General features: G+C 32.0%; 1 protein-coding gene across 6 annotated transcripts in view; it reads right to left on the reverse strand.

Moving 5' to 3' along the window:
* Positions 1-24,517, reverse strand: part of LOC143233526 (cholinephosphotransferase 1-like) — a 61,211-nt gene extending 36,694 nt beyond the window's left edge. The window contains exons 1-4 of one of the 6 annotated variants that reach the window (XM_076469833.1): positions 24,407-24,517; positions 21,674-21,834; positions 9,376-9,505; positions 4,359-4,503 (exon numbers count right to left, since the gene is read on the reverse strand). In XM_076469833.1, coding sequence (XP_076325948.1) covers positions 4,359-4,503; positions 9,376-9,505; positions 21,674-21,816 — 418 coding nt within the window. In that variant the 5' untranslated portion in view covers positions 21,817-21,834; positions 24,407-24,517. Of the gene's footprint in view, positions 1-4,358; positions 4,504-9,375; positions 9,506-21,673; positions 21,835-23,861; positions 24,168-24,305 lie in introns of those variants that run through there. The other 5 variants (XM_076469836.1, XM_076469832.1, XM_076469835.1 and 2 more) reach the window with 5 other exon arrangements.
* Positions 24,518-25,495: the final 978 nt, after the last annotated feature.

The raw sequence follows: 25,495 nt of genomic DNA on the forward strand, positions 1-25,495 counted from the left end.
GCAAGCTGTTTATTGAAAGACTTCACAAAGTGTTTAATTTCAAACTATTTTACATCACGAAAATTGAGCCTTTCTTGTTTGGGGTGAACAGTTATTTAATTGCTCTTTCTCATTCAGTTCCTGATTCTCAGAGACTTTGTGGAAGTTTTGATCAATTTTTATATTAGCTCTGAATTTTGCTTGGACAAATTGGTTATCACAGAAATTGCACACGATATCTTAATCTTATCTAATCCCAAAGCTGTGCTTGGCTTGATATTTCTCTGCTTTTTTGCTTATTGTTTCTGTTTCAAGGACTTGTATGCTATTCTAATGTTCTTTAATAGAGTATTAGATTAATGCAATCTTGTAGAGATTTGCATTTAACAAAGGCTCACCACATTTAAATTACTACTGTAGGAGCAAAGACAAAGCATACCCAGAAAAGCCTAATGATAAATTGAATGATTATTCAGCAGCTAATCTATCATATTGCACAAACTGAGTACAAAACATATTTTAAGGCAAATGCAAACCAAAGTATCACAAGCTTGAATAAGACTTTCCAAATTTTCCTTCAAATGACCTGGAATCCATTCTAATGAGGAGATTTTCTTCATACACTAGACACATCCCAGCACAGTAAGTCCCCATAACATGTTGCAATACTCTATATCCTTTTATTATTAAAGCATTCCCCAATTACTACCCACATATCACAAAATGTTACTTTGTTTCATTACAAGTGTTCAAGTGTTGTTTATTAATTTTCCAGGAGTAATGTTTTTTGGAAAAATATTGCCTTGTTTCATTAATGGATTGTTAAAACATTGTTAGACTGCTTTACCAAGTATAGTTGTCACCAATTATTGTACAAAATTGTACTAACAAATATGTGAAGCAATACTGCTGCGTTTCATTACTAGAGCATGCCAATAATGTCAGACTAGTTTAACAATCTGAATGTGATATATTTTCCACTGTCCAGGATCAAAGCAGACACTTAACAGCAGTAAAATGCTCAGTCTCTAGAAGTTCAAGAAAACAATTAACTTTAGCACTGAACTGTTTAGTCCTTTAATGTTCTTACATGAATGTTCTGTTTAATACACTGCAAGTAAAAAAAGCCATGTTACACCCTTTGAAAACATTATTCAAGAGTGAATCAAAAATTTTCAGGAACACATCATGGAGATGGTGTTGCTTAACATTGTTTCAGATATCCATTCCAGTTTCCAGGAATGCATCACGATGTATAAGTTGGACCAACTATATCTGATGGAGACAATAATGTACTTTGAAATTAGACAAAGTTAAAATAATAAATAACACAATGTTATAAACTACATACAATTAAAAACATTTCTAAAATGTGGACTCAATCTAACAAAGTTCAGGAATAACAAGGGACCTATTGGTCCAACTTGACTGTATCATCCTCTAAACCACACTAAAACTATTAAATAATAATAAAACAAAATTTAAAGTCAGCCATTATCATTCATATGTCTATCAAGCATTAGTTTAAACTCACTCAAATTTACTGCTTCCACAATATCTGAAGGCCACCCATTCCATAGGCTAGCCATTCTATTTAAAAAATAAGATTGTCTTAGCTGAAGACAGCTTCTACCTTATCTAAAATCTATAATTTATGTCCCATAGTTCTATAATTTTGCTGTTTGGTATGAAAAATGTTGTGGCATCAACATTATCAATTACTTTTACAATCTTAAACATTTCAATCAGATCCTCTCTATTTTTTTTTTTTTTTAGATAAAACAATTTCAAGAATTTTAATTTCTCCTCATATGATAATCCCTCCATCCCAGGTACCATTTTAGTAACCCTTTTCTGAACTTTTTCCAACAATTCAATGTCTTTCCTAAAGTAAGGAGCCCAAGACTGAACACAACACTCCAAATCTGGCCTAACCAGTGACCTATACAATGAAATTATAAACTCTTTAGACTTTTATTAAATATTTCTGTAGATACAACCTAAAATCCTTTATGCCCTTCCACCAGCAACAGCACACAGCTTTGATGGTTTAAGATAAACCATTACACAAAAACACTTTTCTTCATAATATTCTTAAGGTTATTCAAATCCAAACTGCACTTATAATTCAAATTATGATACCCCACATGCATTACCTTGTATTTATCATAATTAAACCCATCTGCCTTTTATTTGTTCAACTCACTAAATGATCTAAATCATTTTTGTAAATAAGCAGCATCCTTTTCACAGCTAGCAACACCCAAAGACCTTAATATCACAAGCAAATTTAAAGTAATTTATTGACCATCTCTTCAACTATGTCATCAATGAAAATCAAAAAGAGAAATGGTCCTAAGTCTGACTCTTGAAGTAACACACTTGTGAAATTAATCCAGTTTGGCTGCACTCCATTTATAACAACCCTATCCTTTTTTTTCCATCCTCTACAATTAGTTAACTTATCTCTCACACACTAGAGATAATTTTGACACTCCTTTTATGTGACAACTTGTGAAATTATTTTTAAAAAATCTAGATATCACACACATGCATATTATGTGGGTAAGCAAGTGCAAGGTAAGAAATATATATAAAAAAAAAATTAAGTTAGCCAGCATGTAAGCAATTTGCCTTAACAGTTGTTTCTATAAGTCTTTCACAGCTGTATTTTAAAAACAGAAATAGGAAAAATAATGTCTTGTCAATTAGGTTCTAAATTAATTGAACCAGCATGTGTGGACTTTTGACAAAAAGAAAAAAAGAAAGAAAGAAATAGTTATTTGAAACTCTGATTACAACTGTAGCAACCAACAAAAGAAGTTACATGAAGTTACACAGTGATTATTAGTTTAGTCATAACAGGCAATATTTCAAAGTGAGATTTAAAGAATAACAGAGATAAAGAGAATAATTTATCTTGTCAAAGGGTGTTATAAATTAATTGAATCTCTATGCATGGACTTCAGCAACAAGAACACAATCATTTAAAGTTCTGGATGCAACTGCGATAATCCACAAAGTAATAAGTGAACTTACATCAGATTGTATAGTAAGAAACAGTGCAGAGAAAAATAATTAATCTTGTCAATTGAATTCTAAAGTAATTTAATCAATATGCATGAACTTTTGATGAAAAAAAGAGAATTATTTAGATTTTAGATGGAACTGTAATATTCTAGTCTGTAAGAATTGTACATACATTTGACTTGTTTTAAATAAATTATTTCAAAACAAGTGGATTATGTGCTATCCAGTTATTGTTCAAATTTAATCACTAATAGTCATAAACTCATTGTAAAAGAATTTCAGTCCATACATAAAACACTGATATAGTATCTGTGTATAACTATGTTGATGACCTAGATATGATATCCTTCTAAATAGTTATATTTTGTTTCACTGTAATTAGCCCTACTTTTTAACATCATTTTATTCAAGCAAATTCTTTTTGACAGAGAATCAGCAAAGCACTGTAACAGTTCTATTACTAGCAATTTATTACTTTATGATATAACATACTCTTAAACTTCTCTCCACACTTCAACAGTAAATCATGACAATGCTTTTGTTATTGTTAAATGTAGACATATAAGACAAGATCCCCTTTAAACCTCTGCAGAAAGTTAAAATTACAAGAAAAACTCTTGACAGTTCAGTAAATACCAATACTATATCTACAGATATTGATTTCTATGTGTTTATCACCTTTGCTATGCATGTAAATTTATTCTCTCCATATACAGATACTCTTAATCTTACCTACTCAATATTAATGTGCCTGAATGCCACACACAACACGTGTTGCTTTTCAGTGTGATAAAAAAAATTTCGTTCTAGAAGATACAATAAGTTACAGCTAAAGTTCAAGAATGTACAGGTTTTCGTATTTTGCCATTTTTAAACTTTTTTTTTTCTTCATATGAATTAAAATATATATATATTATATGAATAATAAAGACCTAGTTATCTATTTTACAGGCATTCATAAAAGTATCAATGGGAAGAAATATCCCACAGCATACATCAAAGTTTATACTTACTAAGTTTTCTAATACTAAAGTTCCTTTTTTTTTTTTTTTTTAACCTACTACAGCCTAATTTCAAGCAGTTATATACAACTCACATGGGACATGGAAACATGAAACTTCAGTTCATAAAGTAATTAATTGATCCTGAAAACTATACTTTTGATAAATTTAATAAAATTGATTACTTGTATGCATACAAAAATTTTCCTTAGAAATTAAGTTTATGACTAACAAACTAAAATATTTTTAAAGTTTACAGTTATATAAAAGTTGTAAAATATATTTATCAACAGTAAATGGATGACAAATGTTTTAATAATGCAGAAAATGTGGTACACATAAACATACCCATTGAAATAGCATCACATCCATGGTCAAAGTACTCTTCTAACTGTGTATTCTGAACTCTTATAGCCTGCTTTCCATCAAGAGCATCAAAAGTCTGATAAAGGAAGATGCCAAAGGCACACAGAAGAAATACCCAACAAGGAGCCTAAAATTAGAATTACAAGATAATTTATCAATGAAGGTAACTTAAATTCCATTTTTATGATTTATATAACTCAACTCTTCTTGTCCCATAAAGCTCAATTTTAATGAATTGTTTTTGCACTGATTCGAAATAAAGTAAACATTTCTCACTTTGCAGGAGTTATATGAAAAAGTATACAGACTCAGGTTTACATCAAGTAATTCATATGCTCAAGTAAATTACAAAAAGTATATTCACAATTAACCACCAAGAAAGAAATGCATAACCCCAGATAGTTTTCTGCTATAGAAATTAACATTTTCCTAAACTGAAAAATGTATTTCTGATACATACTTATCTTTCCAACAAAAACATTTCTCTGTTTATATTGCCTTTTATCAGTGCAAATATTCACTTAACCCAAGGCTTGATGCTCCTCACTTATACAGACATAAAATTTACAGGAATGGTTGCATCTCCAGTCCAAAACCTGGCAGAACTGGGAATATTTCATCTATTCTGTGGTAGGGGGATGGTATCACCCAAACCCAAACATGCGAGGACTTGTGTGGTTGGCATGGCTCCACTCAACACACAATCCCTGGGAACCAACATTTAGTGGATAGCATGAAGGAGTGGTGCCTCAGCCAAATGGGCAAACAACAACATATAGAATGGTATATGCAACACTTAGCAGCATCTGGGATTATACATCAGGTAAATGATAGAAAGGGTGTCATGTTATCTACACCTGCATCCTACTCTAAATTGAGTGGCATTGTTCACATTTATAAGGACAGGCCTACCTGGTCTACCATCCCAGTGGCTGGGAACTGGTAAATAGCAAGAACTTCCATACTCCACTAGAAGAAAAAAGGAAAAAATGTGGAGGAAAGTCCAGAGGACCACATCAGACAGTGCAATGGGTAACCTTGATAACCTATTTTGAAAAGCATAGCAATTGATGGAGTTGATCAACCAACATCTGACAGCCTCCAGAATTGTTCAAGTCTGTGGTAGGAAAAGCCTCAATATCACAGTCATCTAGTAGAGCATGTGGCCACAGAAACAAACACTTAAAGAAAAGGTAACAAAGAACAAAAATATAAGAGGTTTAATGGAGAATGAAACAGAGGTACTAATCTGTAAGAGAAGCAGGATGGTGTAGAAACAAAACAACATGAATAAAACTGGCAAAATGAAAACACAAACAAAGTTGGTAAACTAAAGACTAGTAGATAATGCCATCCAACAGCCTACAAAAGAGTAAATTAAAAAGGTCCTTCTCAAACAGCAAAAGCAAAAAGGACAGTACATAAGGAACTGTAGGTTGGGAAAGATATAGGAGAGACCAAATGGGGTACATGTACCACACAAGTAAACAACCAAAGAGGAAGGAAGAACAGGACAGAAAAACAAAAGCTATACACAAAAATCATACCCTTTAGGCAAGAAACTGGACAAAGCCATACGTGAATAAAGAGTGCACGTACAGAGGGATGATGTCTGCTAGAGAATGGCTGACAGACTGTTAGAAATAAAGGAAGAATCAGAAGACACACGAATAACTGGTGCAACAGTGAAAATAACATGCAAGTTTTCCAACAAATTAGCAGGAGCAAAGCACTATAAGATGTGGTCTCAAATATTGCAAGGAAATATGGGAGGAGACAAAGAGAAGAATATGCACATAAGTACAAACCCAATCTTGACTGAGAGCTTTAACTGCTCTTGCCAGAGAATGAGGAACAGGAATACAAAACCAGAGAAATGGTGTATTGAGAAGAGTGGGAAAAACATCCAAATTAGAACACTCACAGAGCATGCAAAACCCAAACAATGGGTAGATCTGAAGACCACATCATGAGAAGAATCTTGTCAAGACAGAATATCCAATATATAACCATATTCAAGACACCCAGATTATGAAATACCAACAAAATGATGAAATGGTAGTGGGCCAAATGCAGAAGATCTAATATGAGAAACAGAAATCTGTCATTCAAGTGTTCTTAGACTGGCATTGTACAATACCTCCACAAAAATGTCAGAGTGAAAGTCAAACACACAGCAAGAAGTTCAAAGATTCATATGTAGAAAGGACTAGGAATGAGGCCATTGCCTAGAAATGTCCTGAGTGGTAATATATGCCCTGCACCACCACCAGTAAAAAAGCATCCATAAAAGGCAATATTCCAGAAGAAAAGAATGAGCATCATCATCAAATTTAATCTGTAATAGAGACTGGGAAAGGTAAAAGAGGCATTTAAGAGATCCTCAACAAGGTTCTACAGGTCTATCAAAACCCACTGAGGATGATGCATGAGATCATGATGAAATGGAATGAGGGCTTTGAGAAAAGCTCGCTTGTGCAGTAGAAGAGAAAGAGAAGCAGCAATAAAAACATTCCATATCTTGCAACTGAAGTGGAGCAGGTTGGGCCTGACAGAGGAGGGAGTTGAGAAACACCCAGAGATGAACCAAGAATTATGTGAGTGTAAGGAAAGATTGCTCCACTAGGACCAGCAAACCCACCATAACAGTGTCTTGGAAAAAAAAAACTGAAGATGTAGGACTTATTTTGTGAGAAGAAAAAATAGCAGCCACATGTCCATAAAAAAGTGGAAAACAAGATGCATGAAATAAGTAGTGTGGATAAAAAATAGAATTCCAAGGAGGATTGAAGAAAATAGGATTGTAAGACAATGAGAGAAATGAATGGAATTAATGGACCAAACTTATTGAAACAACTTTCAGAACCCATGTGTCAACTGCTAAGAATTTCCAAGTATGACCTAAACCCACTCTGACCCAAGAAGGGTGATCAGAGTAAGATAAATACAGGAAAAGGTAACTGAATTGTTGTGGTCAGATACACACTCTTAGAGAAGTTACATAAAACATTGAGTCCAAATAAGGGAATCTGAAACAGTAATAATCAAAAGCAGAATCATCTACAGTAAACAGAGTTTGAGGCATACCAATCCCCAAATGCAAATACTCCCCAAAACAATTTACACGAACCTCAGGGAAGAAGGAAACATTAAAGTGCAATTCTCTGAGAAGAGCAGGGGCATAACATAGAAATGAGAAAAAAATAAAATAAAAAAAATGGCATAATCATACAGACCAAAGGAGAAATGAAATACATATTCAGAAAGGGGAATAAAAGCTGTCCAAATCCCATCCCAATCACTGAATACTATGATATGATAATTATCAGTTTGTTCTATTTGTTGGGTGAAATCAGTCAATCCTCAACAAACCAGAGCTGCTAGTTCATAGGCTGAAAATTATGGTTTCAACCTTTTGAGCATGGTCAGAAACTCTGCTACAGCAGCTTTAGTCATCATCTAAAATTGAGGCTCTAACTCACAAAATTGAAAAGGGAAAGAAAAATAAAATAATTCATAATGAGTGAAAATACATTATTCAATAAGACTGTCAACTGCAAAGTTGTTAACAGCTAGAAGATTAGAAAGAACTATTTAGTGAAGGGTCGCTGTATAACCATTTGCATGTTAGTATGCAAAAATAAGTGTCAATATCAAGAATAGTGACAAGCAAAGATTTGCACAAATAAAGGGCAGTACAAGTCAAGAAGAGAAAATACAATATGGTATTGGAATATACAATTGGCAATGGATTGTTAAGATGCTCTCCTCAACTCTTGGTTTGCACAATTATTTTCCCATTTTTAATTCTTAAAAAATAAATGTGTTTGCTATTATTAAGAGACAACTTATCATCAGCAAAATATATCAGACACACATCAACATATGTAACTTTCTTATTTAATGTCAGAAACTTTAAAAATTTTTAATGTTCTCTTGTAATGTTATTAAACTACTAATAGAAAAACTGAAATGTCAAATTTTTTTACAGAGGAATTTTTACATTGTTTCACACCAACATTTACAAGTAAAATGTCGTCCAACCTCCTCTGATAAATCACATATAAAACCATCTGGAGAATGGATGAATAGCAATATTTGCTAATAAATTAATTAATAGGCTCATTAATCAAGTACATTTGATTAATCAATTAGTATTCAAACTGTACAATCTCCCCATCCATATTACATAAAAAAACAATAGTATTAAATTTCCTATATTTACTTACATTTTTTCATTTTTTAAAGTAATTTTTGAATCACATTTGGTTTCATATGATAGACCTCTTTTGAAGTTTTAATACCACCAATAAGAGTAATAATAATTTCATTATTTTATATAAAAGTTTCAATTATTCTGGCATCAACATTTAAATTCTCAACTGGGGGGGGTCAACTTATATATATTCTATTTAAAACAATCAACAACGCAATTCCAATGTTTCAATTACTAAATTGCAAAAATAATCGAAAACACTAATTTTGATTAGTTTATCAAGTTCATTGTATTAACTTATTTAATCATAACTGCAATTAATCAATAATTTTCAATGACACTAACTGACATAACTGATGCTCATAAGTAATCAATTGCTTTACTATCACCCATCTCTGTTGTTGTTGCTGCAACATCAGCATACTACATCTAAAGCTTTTCTTCCATACCAATTGAAAGATCTGTTATTTCTGGCAAGAATTTGCTAGTGGTCAAAACTTTGTGAAAATATGAACAAAACAGAAAACAAAAATATGAACAGTACAAGTGTTTTGACACTGTTCTACTTGGGTATAATGTGTACAAGTTATGGAAAATTTAGTGTTAACATTACCTCTGTTTTACTTATATCACAACATTTCTTTTCCCATATGTTTTGGATTATAGCCCAACTGACACCCACAATACCCTAACCAATCAATGTGTGGGAGGAATTAACTTGATATCAATTCATCCTAATTTATTAATTAAAAAAAAGTTGATTAAAAATATATAACAACACACCTCTTCCTTGATATCAGGACTAAAATATAACACCAAAGAACAGCAAACAACATTTATGACCAGTCCTACACATGTGATCAGGCAAGGTGAAACCCATACAGGAATAAATGTGGCTAACCATATCCAAAATCTGAAAAAAAAAAAAAATCTTATGGCAAAAAAAGTACAAATAGTCACTTAAAATCACATAACTTTCATTTGAAAATACTGAATGAAATTATTTGCAAGTGCAGTACTGTTTAACCCTTTCACAACGTGTTGGGTGTCAAAGGCTGTGTCATCATGTTTGTAGACTCACATTTAAAATTGTATTGAAATACTATTTTACAAATTTATTTCAATAAGTTTGGAATCCAATTGTAGATTATAATTGAAACTTTAATATTAAAACAACATATCTAAATACAGATTTTAGTGAGTCACAAGGTATGTTGAAAGCAGCACTATTTCAAATCAGATGTTTGTGATGTCAAAATGCTAACTATAATTTCATACAAATTAGAAATTAAAATTACTAGTATTGACAAGCTAGAATATAAAATAAGAGCCTCGTATATTTTTATTTTGCTGATATATGGCTTATGTACTGAATTAAACACAATGGACTCAATCAACTCTTTGCATTTCTTGAAACTCTTACTACAATATATGGCATGTGAATAACCAAACAAAACCTTAGAATGTCTTCAGAGTGGATTTCCCCACCATTTTAATCTTTGAAAAGGTTTGCACATTCTTTCAATGCAAGTCTCCATGGAGGTGGGTTGCTCAAAGTTCGATATTTTATACAATATAAAGAAACCTTAGTTACTAAGCTTAATAAATTATAGTGAATTCTATGATATCTGTGTCATTATTTATTATTTTTTCTAGTTATTCAACTGTGTATATAAAACTTAAAAACTTTGTTTGATATCCCCCACATGTGAAATTTTAAAAGGATTTGCAACCAAGAGCAACCAAGTACAAAAGTTGTAGCAAGAAGAAAACTTTTTGCTTTACTTATTAATTTAGTGTTCTATATTTATTTCAAAATAGTAATAATCCATATACATATATTTATAATGTACAATAATTGAATTGTGACTCTGTATTACAAAATATTAGTCCACTAAAACACAGTCAAAACAGGGAAGACTAAAGTAAAGGTCAGTTTTATATTACTAGATAGGGGATCTGAGTGCACATGCACCATGTCAAGGCAAGTTATGTAGCATTATGTAGGCATGACTGGAAGGTCAATATAATAAAAAATAATAAATATACATGTTCATATACAGCAATATGAGGCTGTTGTATTTTTGTGTTATAATATGTAGTCATCATAACATGAAAAAAGCATAATTTATATTTACTTCCTAAATTTTTTATTATGGTTACAAAGTTGATTAAGTGGCAGACCCCACATAGTTCAGAGCATAAAAAATAAAAATATATAAAATTTTACTGAAGACAAATGTTTGAAATGTATTCAGGAGGTTTCAGACTTTATATAAATAATATTTAATAATTGGGGAGCAAATAATAATATTTTTTAATCATATCATGTAATCACTTTGCACTCAAGACTAGTAATGTTTGTTTTTGAATTTTGCTCAAAGTTACACAAGGGCTATTTACACTAGCCATCCCTAATTTAGTTGTATAAGACAAGAGAAAAGGCAGCTAGTCATCACCACCCACTGCCAACTCTTGGGCTACTCTTTTACCAATGAATAGTGGAATTGACAATTACATTATAATGCCCCCACAGTTGAAAGTGTGAGCATGCTTGGTGTGACAGGGATTCATATCCATGACCCTCAGATTATGAGTATTATTCCATGCTCCTTCCAAAAGGGTTAAGCTAAATAGATAATTAGTACCTTAATAATATTAAAAACTTATAATATAGTGTGTACAATTACCTGCAGTTAACCAGTATGGAAGTTCACACAGGTCTTCACAGGGAAGAAGAATGAATCATACTCACACATGCAAATTGTACAAAAAAGTCAAAAGTAGCAAGTCATAGAAGTGAAATTTTGTATTTGTATTACACCAGTAAACAAAGTAACAAAATTCACATGTCTAAAGTATGGAATTAAACTATATAAGTGTATTACAAATTTTCTTTTTCACTGAAAACCTAATTCACTCTTCGACTGGCCCCTCCCTCTTCTGTGGGCCACAGTTTCATCTATTCAAGGTTGAACAACACAGACTAAGTCAGCAAACCAATGAATCAAAATAAGACATCTTATAATAGTGACATGTGTACTAGACTCACAGGTTTTTTCTTCAGTCCTTCTTAACTCACCATACAGTAACTTAAGTATAAAAACAGGAGTAACATAAAAAACTAGTACTTCATCTTCTTCAATTATTTAATATTTGTTCACTCATAAAAACAAACAAAATCTATTTTTTGATATTATTATATACTTTGTGTTTTACTATGTTATTCCAATTTCACAAGGATATAGCCTGAAAATAGAAAACCATGACTGAATACTTCAGTACTATTTGTAGTGTTATTTAACTCAAGAAAATTACTAGCAATTGTATTTATTTTGACCATATTTAGAGATTCGCTAATTTTTCAGTTTTTTCCAATACTTAACAAGTAATTGGCTTGCAGACACGGTCACTCAATCATTTATCTTTGAAATTGTACAAGTTCATTTGTACATTAATTGTCTAACTTCTAGTAAATTCAACTTCCATTGAAATTGAAACAATAATTGTTAAATATGGCCTGTAACTATGTACAAATTATAATATCTCACACCAAACAAAAAAAAAAAAAAAAAAAGTTTGATACAGTGAAATGGACTGGACTTTGCATTATTTTCACCAAATAATTTTAAGCCCACTCAATGACAGAATATATCTACTGTTTAAAGAAGAATTATTTTGGGAAAAGCAAAAAAGACCTTTAACCAAAGTTGAATTTCAACTGCTTAACATTATGATGACATGGACAAGAAATGAAACAACATTTGCTAGAAATGATGACAAAAAAAATTAAAAATTAAATCAAAAGGTAAAATGATGTAAATTTAAAGAAAAATTAAAAGAAAGAACTAGTACATAAAGAATAATTAAGATAAAAAATAAATCTGACTGAAAACAAGATCCACAAAATGTTGAGGACAAAGATTATACACCAAACCTGATGAAAAGCAAAAAGACACCAAAGTACAGAAAAGTAGTAACGACAAAACTGAATTATAAAAATAAATCTGAGGTAGAAAAGGTCATAAATGACAGAATAAAACAAACAAATTAGTAAATGCAAATCAGCTACATCTCTTTCTAAATTTGCCAAGAATTATGACCTAAAACCACTGCACTACAAAATATGGAACAGGAGAATTTATTTGATCTACACCTATTACTACTATGGTTGTTCACCTGTTACTGCAGGACCTTTCTGAACTATTCTGGCTATAACATTACCAATTTAAGTTCCAAAATTTAGCAAGTTAGTTCAACATCAGTCAATCAAGAAACCAACAGAGTATGATGAAAAAGGTATTATGGGAGATTATCATATTTAGTTCAAAATCATTTCCAAAGTAAACAGATGCAAATTTAACTATAATCTATCCATCTTGTTACCAATTTAGAGGATCAACTTTCCAGCTGAAAACCATAACAAGTATCAAACATTGGTAGCTACCTTATCCAATAGGTTCAGAGTGACACAGCAGAAAAATGTATTCAGTGCAAAGTTCTCACACAGAATATGGAGGAAAGAGACCATGGCCAGATTTGCAGAATATTTGGAAAGGCTTAAACAATTGTATCAACCAGATGTTCCAAGTGAAATTATGGATTTGTTGGCAAATAACTTATTTATTGAAGTCATAGCAGATAATATGAATATAAGGCTTAAGCAAAATCAGTGTACATCTTAATGAAAGCTATACAGTTAGCAATGGAACTAGAATCCAATAAAGTTACAAGGAAACAATTAAAAGAGACCATCTAGAATTTAAATGATTGTCATATGAAACAGTATCAAAACCAATTTCCTCTGACAACAGTTTAGAAGAACTGAAAGGATTAGTTACACAATTAGTGTCACAGAACTGAGGAAATAAACCTCACAAGAATAGATGTTTCAAGTGTTATTTGAAAGAATGTTATTTCCAAGAATTGCAGACAAAAGATTGCAGTAAGAAAAACGTTGTAGATTTGGGAAATTTTGTCATTACAGCTTAGATCATGAGGAATCAACAACTGTTAATACACTAAGGGGACAATATTCCAAAGTGGAGTATTTGAGCCAATTCAGATCAAAGGTACAATAAAGGGCTAATTAGATACCAGGTAACAGAAATTAGCTAGAAGTTCATTATTTAAAGAGAATAGTCAAATCCATGGCTTTTTAACTGGTTCTTCAGCTTAGAATTTTGACCCAATTTGGTAAAGAACAGTAGGAAATTGCCTCCAACAATGACAGAAAACATGAAGTACCAACAAAACGAATGCTGGAAGTTAGCCTTACTATTGGAAACATCTCTACATCTTACGCGTGGATAACTGCCATCAATGAAGAATGAAAACTAGTAATTGTCTTAATGCATAATCATAGGTAAAGGTTAGACTAGCTTCAAATAGATTCAGAGTCTATGACAAGAAAGTCTCCATACACTATATGGCAACTATTACACTAAAGATTGAATTTACAGTGACTAAAAGAACAATCATTTTAAGACTAAGCATTGAAATACTCTTCCCAGAACGTAATAGGAATACATTTACATCAAGTAACTGGCCATAACAGAACCAAACCTTCCAGTGTGTCCTCATTAATTATTGATAGAACTCTTGTTAATCTGATAAATAAAAGACATTATTTTGACACTGAACACAACAAACCATAAAATGAATCACGAAGGGGCACTGCAAGATGTGAGAAAATCAGAGTCACCTCTGAAGCAAGATATGTGAAGTCTGATACTAAATTCTCTCATAAAGACAACTGATCATCTAAATTACGAGAGTTGTATAAACGAATTTATGGAGGTCTTTCAATTGATTAATGTCAGATATTATGTTACTTGCTCACTAAATATCAAGATACCTTTTCCAGTGGATCTCATGACTTGGGCTAAATAAGATTGATACTAGAGATGCAGTACCAGTACATTCAGTTAGCCTGAAGACTTCTACTTCTGCTGTACTTATATACATCCATGGGTTAGTATGGCCTGGAAAGGGCATATCAACCGTTTTGCAACAAGCAACCTTTACAGCAATGTCAAGGTTTTTAAAGACTTGCATTAAATATTAAATTAGACTAGTTTTTTTATTTATGCATACCAATAAGTATAGCACACAATCATAGCTAAAAATAAGTTTTAAGTTCTTGATTTTTGAGAGAAATATTTAAAAGAAATCCTGATTTTCCCCTAGTGAGAAATGACTGTATTTTACTCTTGCCATTCCATTTTCTGCAATTTATTCACCACCCCTACAGTAAATACACAGTTTATTGCAAATTACTCATTACCAAATCACCATCACTTAAACAAAACAATCTTTATAGCTTTCATTGCTGCTTGGTTACAGAAACATCAAATTCCCTATGAAATCAGGTCACTTTTTCCACACACCCATCACATTGTCTTTCAGGATTTGTTAATAGTTCACTCTTACATTCAATACCATATTAGTTATAACCAACAGATAGCTAAGGTTTTCATCAGTCAAATAAGATTATATTACAGTGCTTTCTCAACAAAGAATAGCCAATTTCTCTTTTGGTGAAAGCTTTGTACCAATGGAAAAAATGACAACCAGCATGGAGGAATTTGTAATGGCTCTTGACATACAGTTAGAAAGCCAGAAAATGTGCAATATTTATTGGACATTGTCTGCTTTCTGCAAGTTATTCTATGTTCTTTGATGCAATATTTAATTAAATAAAACACATTTACTACATCACTACCATTATCATAAAAAAAAGTTGAGTAAAGTGTCAACTATTTTATTTCTTGTTTTTCATGAGTATTCATTATTATAAAAGTAACTAAAATATAAAAATAGGAATCTCTTTAGGTTAAAAAGTTAGATTAGGAAAAAAAATAATATAATAATCAGAGGCACACTCACTCTGAGCAGAGTGAGCTAGTTGGTAATGTGAACTCACATTCCCAAAGTGATTTACAACTTATAATGGCACAAACAGTAGTTAGATGTCATTCAAGTGGCAATAAAACAATAAAACTCAAGTATAAATGGATATACACTGTTAGGAGCTTAAAGATACTTAGTATAAACAAATGTAGTTTCCTGTTACAATTTGAAATCATTCCACAAATTAAAAAAAAAAAAAAATGATAATTTGGATTTCTTTAGATTTTTCAGTAGTTATGAGGTCAGGCAAAGTGACCAAACTTCAAAAGAATTGGGATAGAAAAAAAAAAGATAAATCTAAATTTTACTGAAAACAAATGTTTGACCTGTATTCAGGGGATTTTAGAGATTACATAAATGAAATTTTAAAATTCATAGATGAGAAAATGCATTATTAATCTGAACACGAAAATCCCTTTGTACTCAGAAAGGTAAAAAAAAAGGCTCAATATATTCGTGTACAATTTTCTTTTGTTGACTATAAAACTTCACTAAAAACCTGATTTTCTGTATGTGAAAGACCAACTTATAATGACTACTGATGGTCTGCCAAATTTTGAGAAGACATACATACAATTTTAAAAGTTAGTAGTATCAAAACTATAACGACTTTAAATAAGTATAAAGTAGTAATGTGGTTGGTCAATTTGACTGTGCCTGTGTAGAGAATTAATGAGGCAAATATATTGTGAGGAAAATTCTACAAGTGATCTTGTGAAACACCTCATTTCAGTTGTTTATGTTCTTGGCCAAGGGTATACATCTTGGCAGAAAAGTGCAGATTTGAGATAGTGGAAGCATAGGAAGCATACCTGGACAGGCAATGCTCTCCACAAAGCAGGATCTGAATCCTAAAGGAGACATGCACTTGGAAGGAAAAATATACAGAGAAACGATTACTTACTCAGTCACAATGGATGGGAGAGAAAATGGCAAGAAGAAATAACGACTCATGAATCACCAAACTTTTGAGTAGGAAATGTTTATCTAGAATAGCTACATGACAAGAAAGTCAATGATCTGAAAGGAATGTAAATAGAACTGGCAGGTCCAGTTTTGATTGAAAAATCCCATGTCAGGGCCTGAGGATGAAGAACTGGAAACAAAAAAAAGGTAACTTTATGCTGGAGTAAAATGGCAATAACATCTACATGACAAGTATTCCACTGACTGCCTAGCCACCTGAAAATTAGAAGGTTGAGAAACCACTCAGTGGAATAAACCTGATAAAGTCTTGACAAAATGATCCACCACAAGGTAAAAAGCACTCAGGATAGGAAACAGATTTATTCAAAGCATATGGGCCCACTAAAAGAAGGCCCAATGTTCGACCACAAAAGAATAGGAATTGGTGTTCTAATACTGATTGAAGTGGGTCACAGTGGTGGAATCAGTGAATGAAACATAGCATGTTGGTATGGTACCAGTGGAAGAAAATGAATCCAAGCACACTGTACTTCCACAGGTTACAAAATGTTGAAGTGGTAAGACATTACAATCTGAGACCATTGCTCAGATACTTCTTGCTGATGGACCTACACTTCCCAACCATAGAGAGAAGCATCCAAGATTCAGTGCAAATCTGGCCAAGATGAAGGAAGTGGTATTTTTTGTGCTCAACCACCAATGCAGACAGTTTGTAAGGGAAGTATGAAGGGCAGATGGAGAATCCAAGAGGTTCTGAGTAAGATTATACTGGCCATGCAAAATTCACCGATGAAAGCACACAAATGGATTCAGAGTTAATATGAGATATAAAAAACTGTAAAATTTCCAAAAACAAACTGATAAAGAAAAGAGCAATCCAGAAGCCCCCCCCCAGAAAAGGGAAGGTAAATGAACCTGTGAAAAGACACATCCTTCCCAATAAGATCCTTAGAGCAATAAAATCACATGTAAAGGGATAGAACCAAAAAGAAGAACAGCACAAAGGATGAGTAAGGAGAGAAAGTTTATCCTCCAAACACCCTTCAACAGATCAGTGGAATGCCTCAGAAATTAGGTGTGTTTCTGAATTTTGTGCAAAGCTACACAAAGGCTATCTGTGCTAGCCGTCCCTAATTTAGCAGTGTACAACTAGAGGGAAAGACCTAGTCATCACCACCCACTACTAACTCTTGGGATAATCTTTAACCAATGAATAGTGGGAGTGACCATCACATTATAACACCCCCACAGCTGAAAGGGCAAACATGTTTGATGCGATGGGGATTCAAACCCACGAACTTCAAATTATGAGTCAAGTGCCCTAACCAACTGGACATGCCAGCCCTCAAAAATTAGATATACATTAAACAAGTACTGTAGGAGAATTGTAGAGGTAAAGATGGTAAATGGATGTGAAAAAATAGACAGGATTATCAGGAACATTAGCAAAAGTAGCTCCCACTGCTGGCAACTGTGAAAGGATTGACCAACTTGCTGACAAACCAAAGAATAATTCTCAGAAGTTTATGGAAGACAAGGAATACTATTATCGGCCCTCAAATGAGAAACAAAGTGCAGCATGAACCCTGATATCAGTTAAAGGAAAGAAAACAAGGAATCCTTATGCCAGGTATCGTGGAAAAAAGGAAGAAACAGTACCGCAAAACCTGTCTAAGCCAGAAACTGCATAACACTGAAACCTGTACAAGCTGGAAATATCTAAATTTTGCAGCATTATCTTTAGATTTCTCTCATAAAAGGCTCTCTATATGGCAGAACCTGCATAATGCAGATAGAAACCTTTTACCTACCTCATCTATCAACAAGTAGGATTAGAACCTGAGTAAGGCAGAAAAAATGTTTTTGATTAAATTTCAATTTATTTAATTAATCATTTCTTCAAATATTAATAAATTCTCAAACATTTTTTTTACAGTAAGTATTGGTTAAATATATTTGTTGTTTTTCTGCTATAATAATTCTGGAGTCGCTATTCAAAAGAACAACTGACTGTACTTTTGGTTGCATTTGCAGATAGAAAACTAGAGAAACCAGTAATAGGTAAAAGTGAAAATCCACACTGTTTCAAAAATTTAAGGAAGAATCAACTTCCTGTGGAATGGAAAGCAAATAATAAAGCATGGGTAACAAGTGCCATATTAGAGAAATTTCTGAACATATTAAACAAAAGAATGGAACAAGAAAATTGGAATATTCTACTTTTCTCAGATAATGCAATTTGCCACCCAAAATTTCAACTTTTTTTTTGTCTTTCTACCTCCACTTACAACATCAGTTCTACAGCCACTAGATAATGCAATTATACAGTATATAAAATTGAAATACAGAAAACTGATGCTTCAGCATGTTATTGCAAACATAGCAGACTGTAAGAGAGCATCTGAAGTAACAATGAAAACTGATGTGTTAGATGCAATTGCATTTATAAGTCATTCAATGAAATGCATAAAAGATAAATGCATAAAGTGCTTTTGAAACTGTGGATTTATTCTTGATAATGACAGAGATTATAGAGAAGTTGTTTGTTATGACACTTCTAGAGAAATCCAAATTCTGACTGAAAAGATTGACAAAGATGCTTCTGTGAACTTGGCAAGTTTTGTTAACATTGACAAGATTGTTTTAACAAAAACTGATTTAAAATATATTATAGTATCACAAGATAGTAACAGTGTCAGAGATTCAGAAGATGAACAAAATGAAAAAGATAGCGAGGAAAGATAAATTCCTGTTTCATCGCAAGTGTTAAGTTATATTAACGCTATCAAATTGTATGCAAAAATGAAGGGGGAGATGAACTTCATGAAAAGGCCATACAATTAGCATTCTCTTTTAACCACATAAAAAAGCCCATTAAAAAAAAAATTCATCAGTTGACAAAGGACACTTTCTTCAAATAAATTTGATTAAGATTTTGTGTACTTGTGTATTTTGAATGTCTATTTTTGTCTTATTCTAATAAATATAGCATGAACAATATAATAACTTCATTCACAAACGTCTTACTTCCCTTGAGTCAAGCAAGTATAACAAAAAATTCTGGTAAAAAATTATACATAATTAAGGAAATGCATGTTCACTGTTTAAGCCAAAAACCTCCTTAAGCCGGAAATTTTACTTGGTCCTTTGCGATTCTGCCTTAGACAGGTTTTACTGTATTATATGAAATAAAAAAATGGAACACACCAGTATAAGCACATCTAAAAAGGGCAGAGTTAGGCCTAGCAAATTTTATAGGAGACACATGGAAAATCTCAGCATAGTTTGAAGGAGCAAAAAAGGATGTCAAAATTCTCTTCATTATCAACTGGTTTTCACAATACAAGAGGAACTTGAACAATGTTGAGAGAAAAAGGAAGCCTTATATACTGATCAATGTCTCAATAAATAATAGCTAAAAAATTCTCAATCAAGACTCCAAGACCTGAAGATGGTGACAGCACTCAAAGCAGCAGTAATAATATTAGATGTCGTAAAACACATACTTTGAAATTCATCTTAAAGTGTGAAGCAGTCAAAAATGAGAAAAAAATCAATAAAGGTATCATGGGAAACTACTACAGAAAAACTAATAGTAGCAAATAAATAAATGAAGTAAATCATTTCCTAGCAAAATAAATGAATACATGAAAAGAGCATAACCAAAAACTGTCAGCACTGAATAGCTGCCTAACAACAAGTGATCATTTGGAAGAATTGAACGAAGGGAGTCAGTTGCATCCTACTGGTGGAAGGTTGTCACATGGTAAATTACATATAAGACATAGGTGAAACATGTTGATTACTGAGGTGCATGGGAGTTTAAGGCTTGTGGCACACAAAAAAAAAATTTTCATATAGGAGGAAGCAATAAAGGAGAATAGCTATACGTGAGATGAGGTAACATTCCATATTGGAACGATGATTTCTTTATCCTTTCATGAATGATTTATTCTACACAATGTACTGTATAATTCTAATGACTAAATGTTGAAAGCTATTAAAAAATATATGAATAAAAACATATATCCATTACAGAGATTATGAGCAGAACACGGTATATGCCACTCCTAACTAAAATGAACTAATAAGAGTATTGTTTTGATGACCATGCAGCATCCTGACTGAAAAGGCCAATGGATATAAAGTACTTTTGCTTAAAAATATTAATTTTGTAAAATTTAAAATGAATGATCAATTAGATTTTTTAACATTTTTATATAATGATTTATAATAGGTAGATTTAATAAATAACCCATTTTTGGTTTTACAGCATTTTTTAAATGAAAGACTAAAAGGAAAAAAATTATTTTCTGAAAACAAAGCTGGTCATAAGTCCTCATCTTACTTTCTCAATGTGCAATTCCCATTACACTGCACAACAATTTTTTTGAAAAGTTTTGCTTCCTGAAAAGTTTTTGATGATCGTGACAGATACCTGGTGGGTATGCACAAATATAGTTTTGGTTTTGCTTCATCACATAGGAGCTCTGAGAAATAGACAGTTAACTGTTTACTGACAATAACGTATTTAATTGCATTTATGTTTCTAATACACTATTAAGTTCAACATAATTAAAAGTGTTTTGCTCCTGATTTTCATTTGTATTCAATGTCCAGTGCATCACATTGCAGTGTCCAACAGTAGTCAGCAAGCACTGATGGATTCCAGTTGCCCTGATATTGTTTTTCCATTGTAGCAATGTCCTGGTGAAACTGAAGATTTCGATGAAACGGTACGTGATGAGCAAATTTGGATGTGATTTTCATGATCAGCAGCCAAAAATCTATAAGGAACATCCAACAGTGTTCAAGAAGCAAAACCTTTGTTGTGCAGTATAATTATTTTAACCATTCACTATTAAACAAAAGGGAAAACCTAAAAGTTATATTCTGCCTTTTTGTATGTGTTTTTTATGATAGGGATGGGGCCAGTAATTTTTAAAAAGGATAATTCAATTTTCTAGCATGTTGTCAATTATTAAGTATCAGAAATAAAAGAATTTCAAAAATATCACATTCCCTGGCAAATGTTTACATACAAAGCAGGAGACATCAATAACTGATCACAGAAATTATCTATGAATCTTAAACTAATTTATTTGAACTCTCAGTTTTTGGATTACTACCTATGTCAAGAACAATCATAAACATCACAACACTAATAAATGTATATACTTTGTTCAAAATAAATTATACTCTAAATAAAAGAAAATTACAATCCCAACTAGTCATAACTTACCTCTGTAAAAATAAAAGTTCAAGTACTGAACCAGCACAAGCATTGTATATGTATGGGAAATCCTTCAGATAGTTTATTTGTTCAGCTTGCATTACCCAACCTTCTTCACTTGAGCTACACCTCTTGCTTCTTAGTGGATACATTATTATTATTATTCAATCCTGAGTAGTAAAACAAATAAATAAGAATCAGCTATGGTGAGAAAACTACATGTATTTATGTTCTCAAATCTACCTAGCAAAATACTTTTTTTTTTTCAAAAAAAACACTAAGTTTTAACTTGTGAGAAACTAAACTCTCACTTGATTATTTAGCATAGTGCATCAAATATTAAGTGTATCAGTTCTGGCATATTTCTTAAGAGGAAAAAAAGCATACTGTATGTTGCACATGGTTATTATATTAGATTATCTGTGAAGCTTTCTTTCTGAAAAGGTACCTACAACAGTTCCTCCACTTTACTTTAATTAGGAGGATATAATATTGGACAAATAAATAACAATGAACCACGTAATACATATTGCTATACTAACAACGATTTAAGCAGTATTCCACATCTTGAGCAAAACCAAATAAGATAGCTGCATCAATTCCCAGCTGGTTAAGAAAAAAACTGCAAAGTTTAAGCATGATATGGCTCAAGGCTAAATAATATTTCCCAAGGGTTTTGAAGAAGATTAATTACTGGATAAGTGAGCCACATGCTACTATTTCTCGGTCAGTCTTTGAATAATGAACATGTACCACAGAAATAAAATTTAGTTAATGTAACTCCTTTCAAGAGAGGTAACAATAATTGTCCCAATAATTATATACCCACTACTCTTACATCAGTTGTAGGAAAAGTCTTGAAATGTCCGATAAAGAAAAATGCTTTGAAAAGTCACTTAACAGAGTGTAGAATTTTGTTAGAAAACCTTGCTTTACAAATCTTTTGACATTCTTTGAAAAAGTTACAACTTTGGTAGACGAGGGTAAGGGTGTAGATTTGGTATATCTGATTTTCAGAAGACATTTGGCAAGGTACCACATAAAAGGCTTGCAAAAAAATAATTTTTATAGAAATGGGGAATAAATTAGCAAACTGGACATGAGTGACTGGCTGGAAGAAAGCAGAGGGTTGTTACAAATGGAGTTCAGTCAAACTAGATTAATGTTACAAATGGGTTACATCAGGGCTGTCTTAAGATGATTGCTCTTTTTTTTATTTACATCAGTTACACAGATAAAGGAATGAGTTACTTAAGTTTGCAGATTATATTGAGGTCTTAAGTGATGCTAGATGTGAAGATGTTGTGGATTTACAAAAGGAATTGGACCATTTAGTGAGATGAACAAATAAATGGCAGATGGGCTTTAATTATGATAAATGCAAGTTACTGCATGTGAGTTATCATAATTTGAATTATAATTTAGATTGAAATAACCTTAACATTGTCATGAAAGAAAGGGATCTAGTTGTAATAGCTGATCAGTTTCTAAAGCCATCCAAGCATTATGCTGTTGCTAGTGGTAAGTTAAATAGGATTTTAAGTTCTACAAAAATATTGAATACACGTTTATATAAAGATTACAATTTCATTGTATAGGCCATGAATTAGGCCACATTTGGAATATTGTACCGAGTCTTGGACTCTTTACTTTAGAAAAGATACGGTTAGGAATTAATAGTACTAATATTTTTTTTCATACTTAATGGTGAGAATGGTAAGACTAGGAAGCACATATAAATTTTGGCAATGTAGGAGTCATCTTCCACTGACACAGTTTCATTTTTTTTAACAGGGTGGGTTGCCTTTGGATGTTGTGGAGGTAATAATTTGCATTTAAGAGAAAATTTAATAAATGTGTGAATGCTAAGGGCTAGTTATGTTTTAATATCCTATTACTACTGCTAGTACTATCATGAAAGTTCTAACTAATTTCTACTTATTCAATGAGCCTTAATTTTTGTTTTCATGTTCTGTAGTGATAACTGATTATTATCACACATGCCATATTTTGGAATAACAAGGAACCTATCAATCCATCCATGCTGTCCTATCCACTAAATTAAACAGTGCTAGCAGTAGACTAGTATAACCATTACTAGTATTAGTACTACTATACTAAAAGTAAAATGAGACAGTCTAGAAACTGGTATTTTAATTTTCATATGACATTAACAATGGATATATAAATTTTTTACCTTTTGTTTTTTCCTGTTTGTTACTAGCAGTGGTACGCAGTTAACTTTCAACACAGCATTCACTGAATTCTGTGTAAACACATATATGTGCTAACTAATAATAGTAATAGTATTTAAATGTAGTGGAGGGTGTATAAGTAGCAACCACTATAATTTCTAAGTACTCACAACAATTAAAACTAAGTAAAGTTAAACTACTCAAAATACCACTTTTCCTTTATATACGCAGAAGTGATAAAAACTAGAATGAACCAATGAATGGTTCCACACACATATTATAGTTCCAATATCTGATATCTAACCACTTTAAACTGGTTCTACTAAGCTGACGTAAGCGTCGATAACAAACGATTCATTCATTGGTTGTGATGAAAGTAAAATTCCATTCAAGAGATTAACACATTTTGAATAAGTAAAATAGAGGTGTATGACAATTTTACTTACAAGTAAAGTTAAATCTCGTTTTCCAACTGTGTTATCGTCAAAATACGATCAATTACATATTCATATATATATAAGCTTTAAAAATGACGGCGGAAAATTACCGTGATTTTTTGGAAACTTCCATACCCTCGACACTGCGCAGTTTGTTAACAATTTTGCAACACTAGAATACAGTGTAACTTGACGCACAGCACTGATAATAATGACATATTTTACAAACGTTTCAAAAGACAAAATACTGTAATTTGAGAACACTTTGAAGAATAAAATTCATTTATTTATAGTCCGCATATTTGTGTAATTATGTTACAAATCGTACGACACATTATTATTATTCACAAGAGTGTAAGGCCTAGTTCATATAAATACAAATTATCAAAAGTAACGTCATCTCGCCACTGTATTTTATTATTATTTTCATCATTTTCTCTAAAGGACTACATTTCATCTTCAACCCGTTAACGATATCCTTCAAAGCATGCAGCAGTTCATATTATATGATTTTTAAGAAAGTATACGTATATTTTAAAATGTAATATATAGCATAAATTAAGTCTATGAGTGATTGAAGTCGGGTTTATTTGAATTTAATTATTTTATTTCTAACTACGTAAAATAATGACGACGAATTATAAAAATTATAAGTAGTATGACGATATTTAAAAAAACACTCTAAAAACAGTTTTGTAAAACAATACCGCAGAAAACTACTATAATCGAAAAAAAATATTAAAAGTGATGAAACCTATTAAAACGTAAAAGTGGTACTTTATGCGATCACACTGTAATTACTCATAATATCTAACACAAATCCGCGTTAGAGTTTGTATGTGTGTTTTCTTACAGCAAAGCCACATCGGCTTATCTACTGTGTCCACTGAGGGGAATTGAACGCCTGATTTTACAGTTTTAAATCCGTAGACTTACTGCTGGCCCAGGGGCCAGCGTTAGAGACATATTATACCTTATATTACCTATAGTTGTATTTTTGCAATCGATTTATATTCTATATTCCTCATAATTCTAAATATTTAATAACTTTAATACCAGATGTTAGTTATCGTTACGACTGTCCCGTGGCAACTTATTTTAAATCAGTGTTTCACAGTTTTATTTATACCGCGCAGTTCAAAATTACCCAATTAAAACTATGGTAAGAAGGCTGAGAGCTCGAAAATAAAGGTTGAGAA

The sequence above is a fragment of the Tachypleus tridentatus genome, chromosome 12, assembly GCF_004210375.1.
Source record: "Tachypleus tridentatus isolate NWPU-2018 chromosome 12, ASM421037v1, whole genome shotgun sequence".
NCBI lineage: Eukaryota > Metazoa > Arthropoda > Merostomata > Xiphosura > Limulidae > Tachypleus > Tachypleus tridentatus.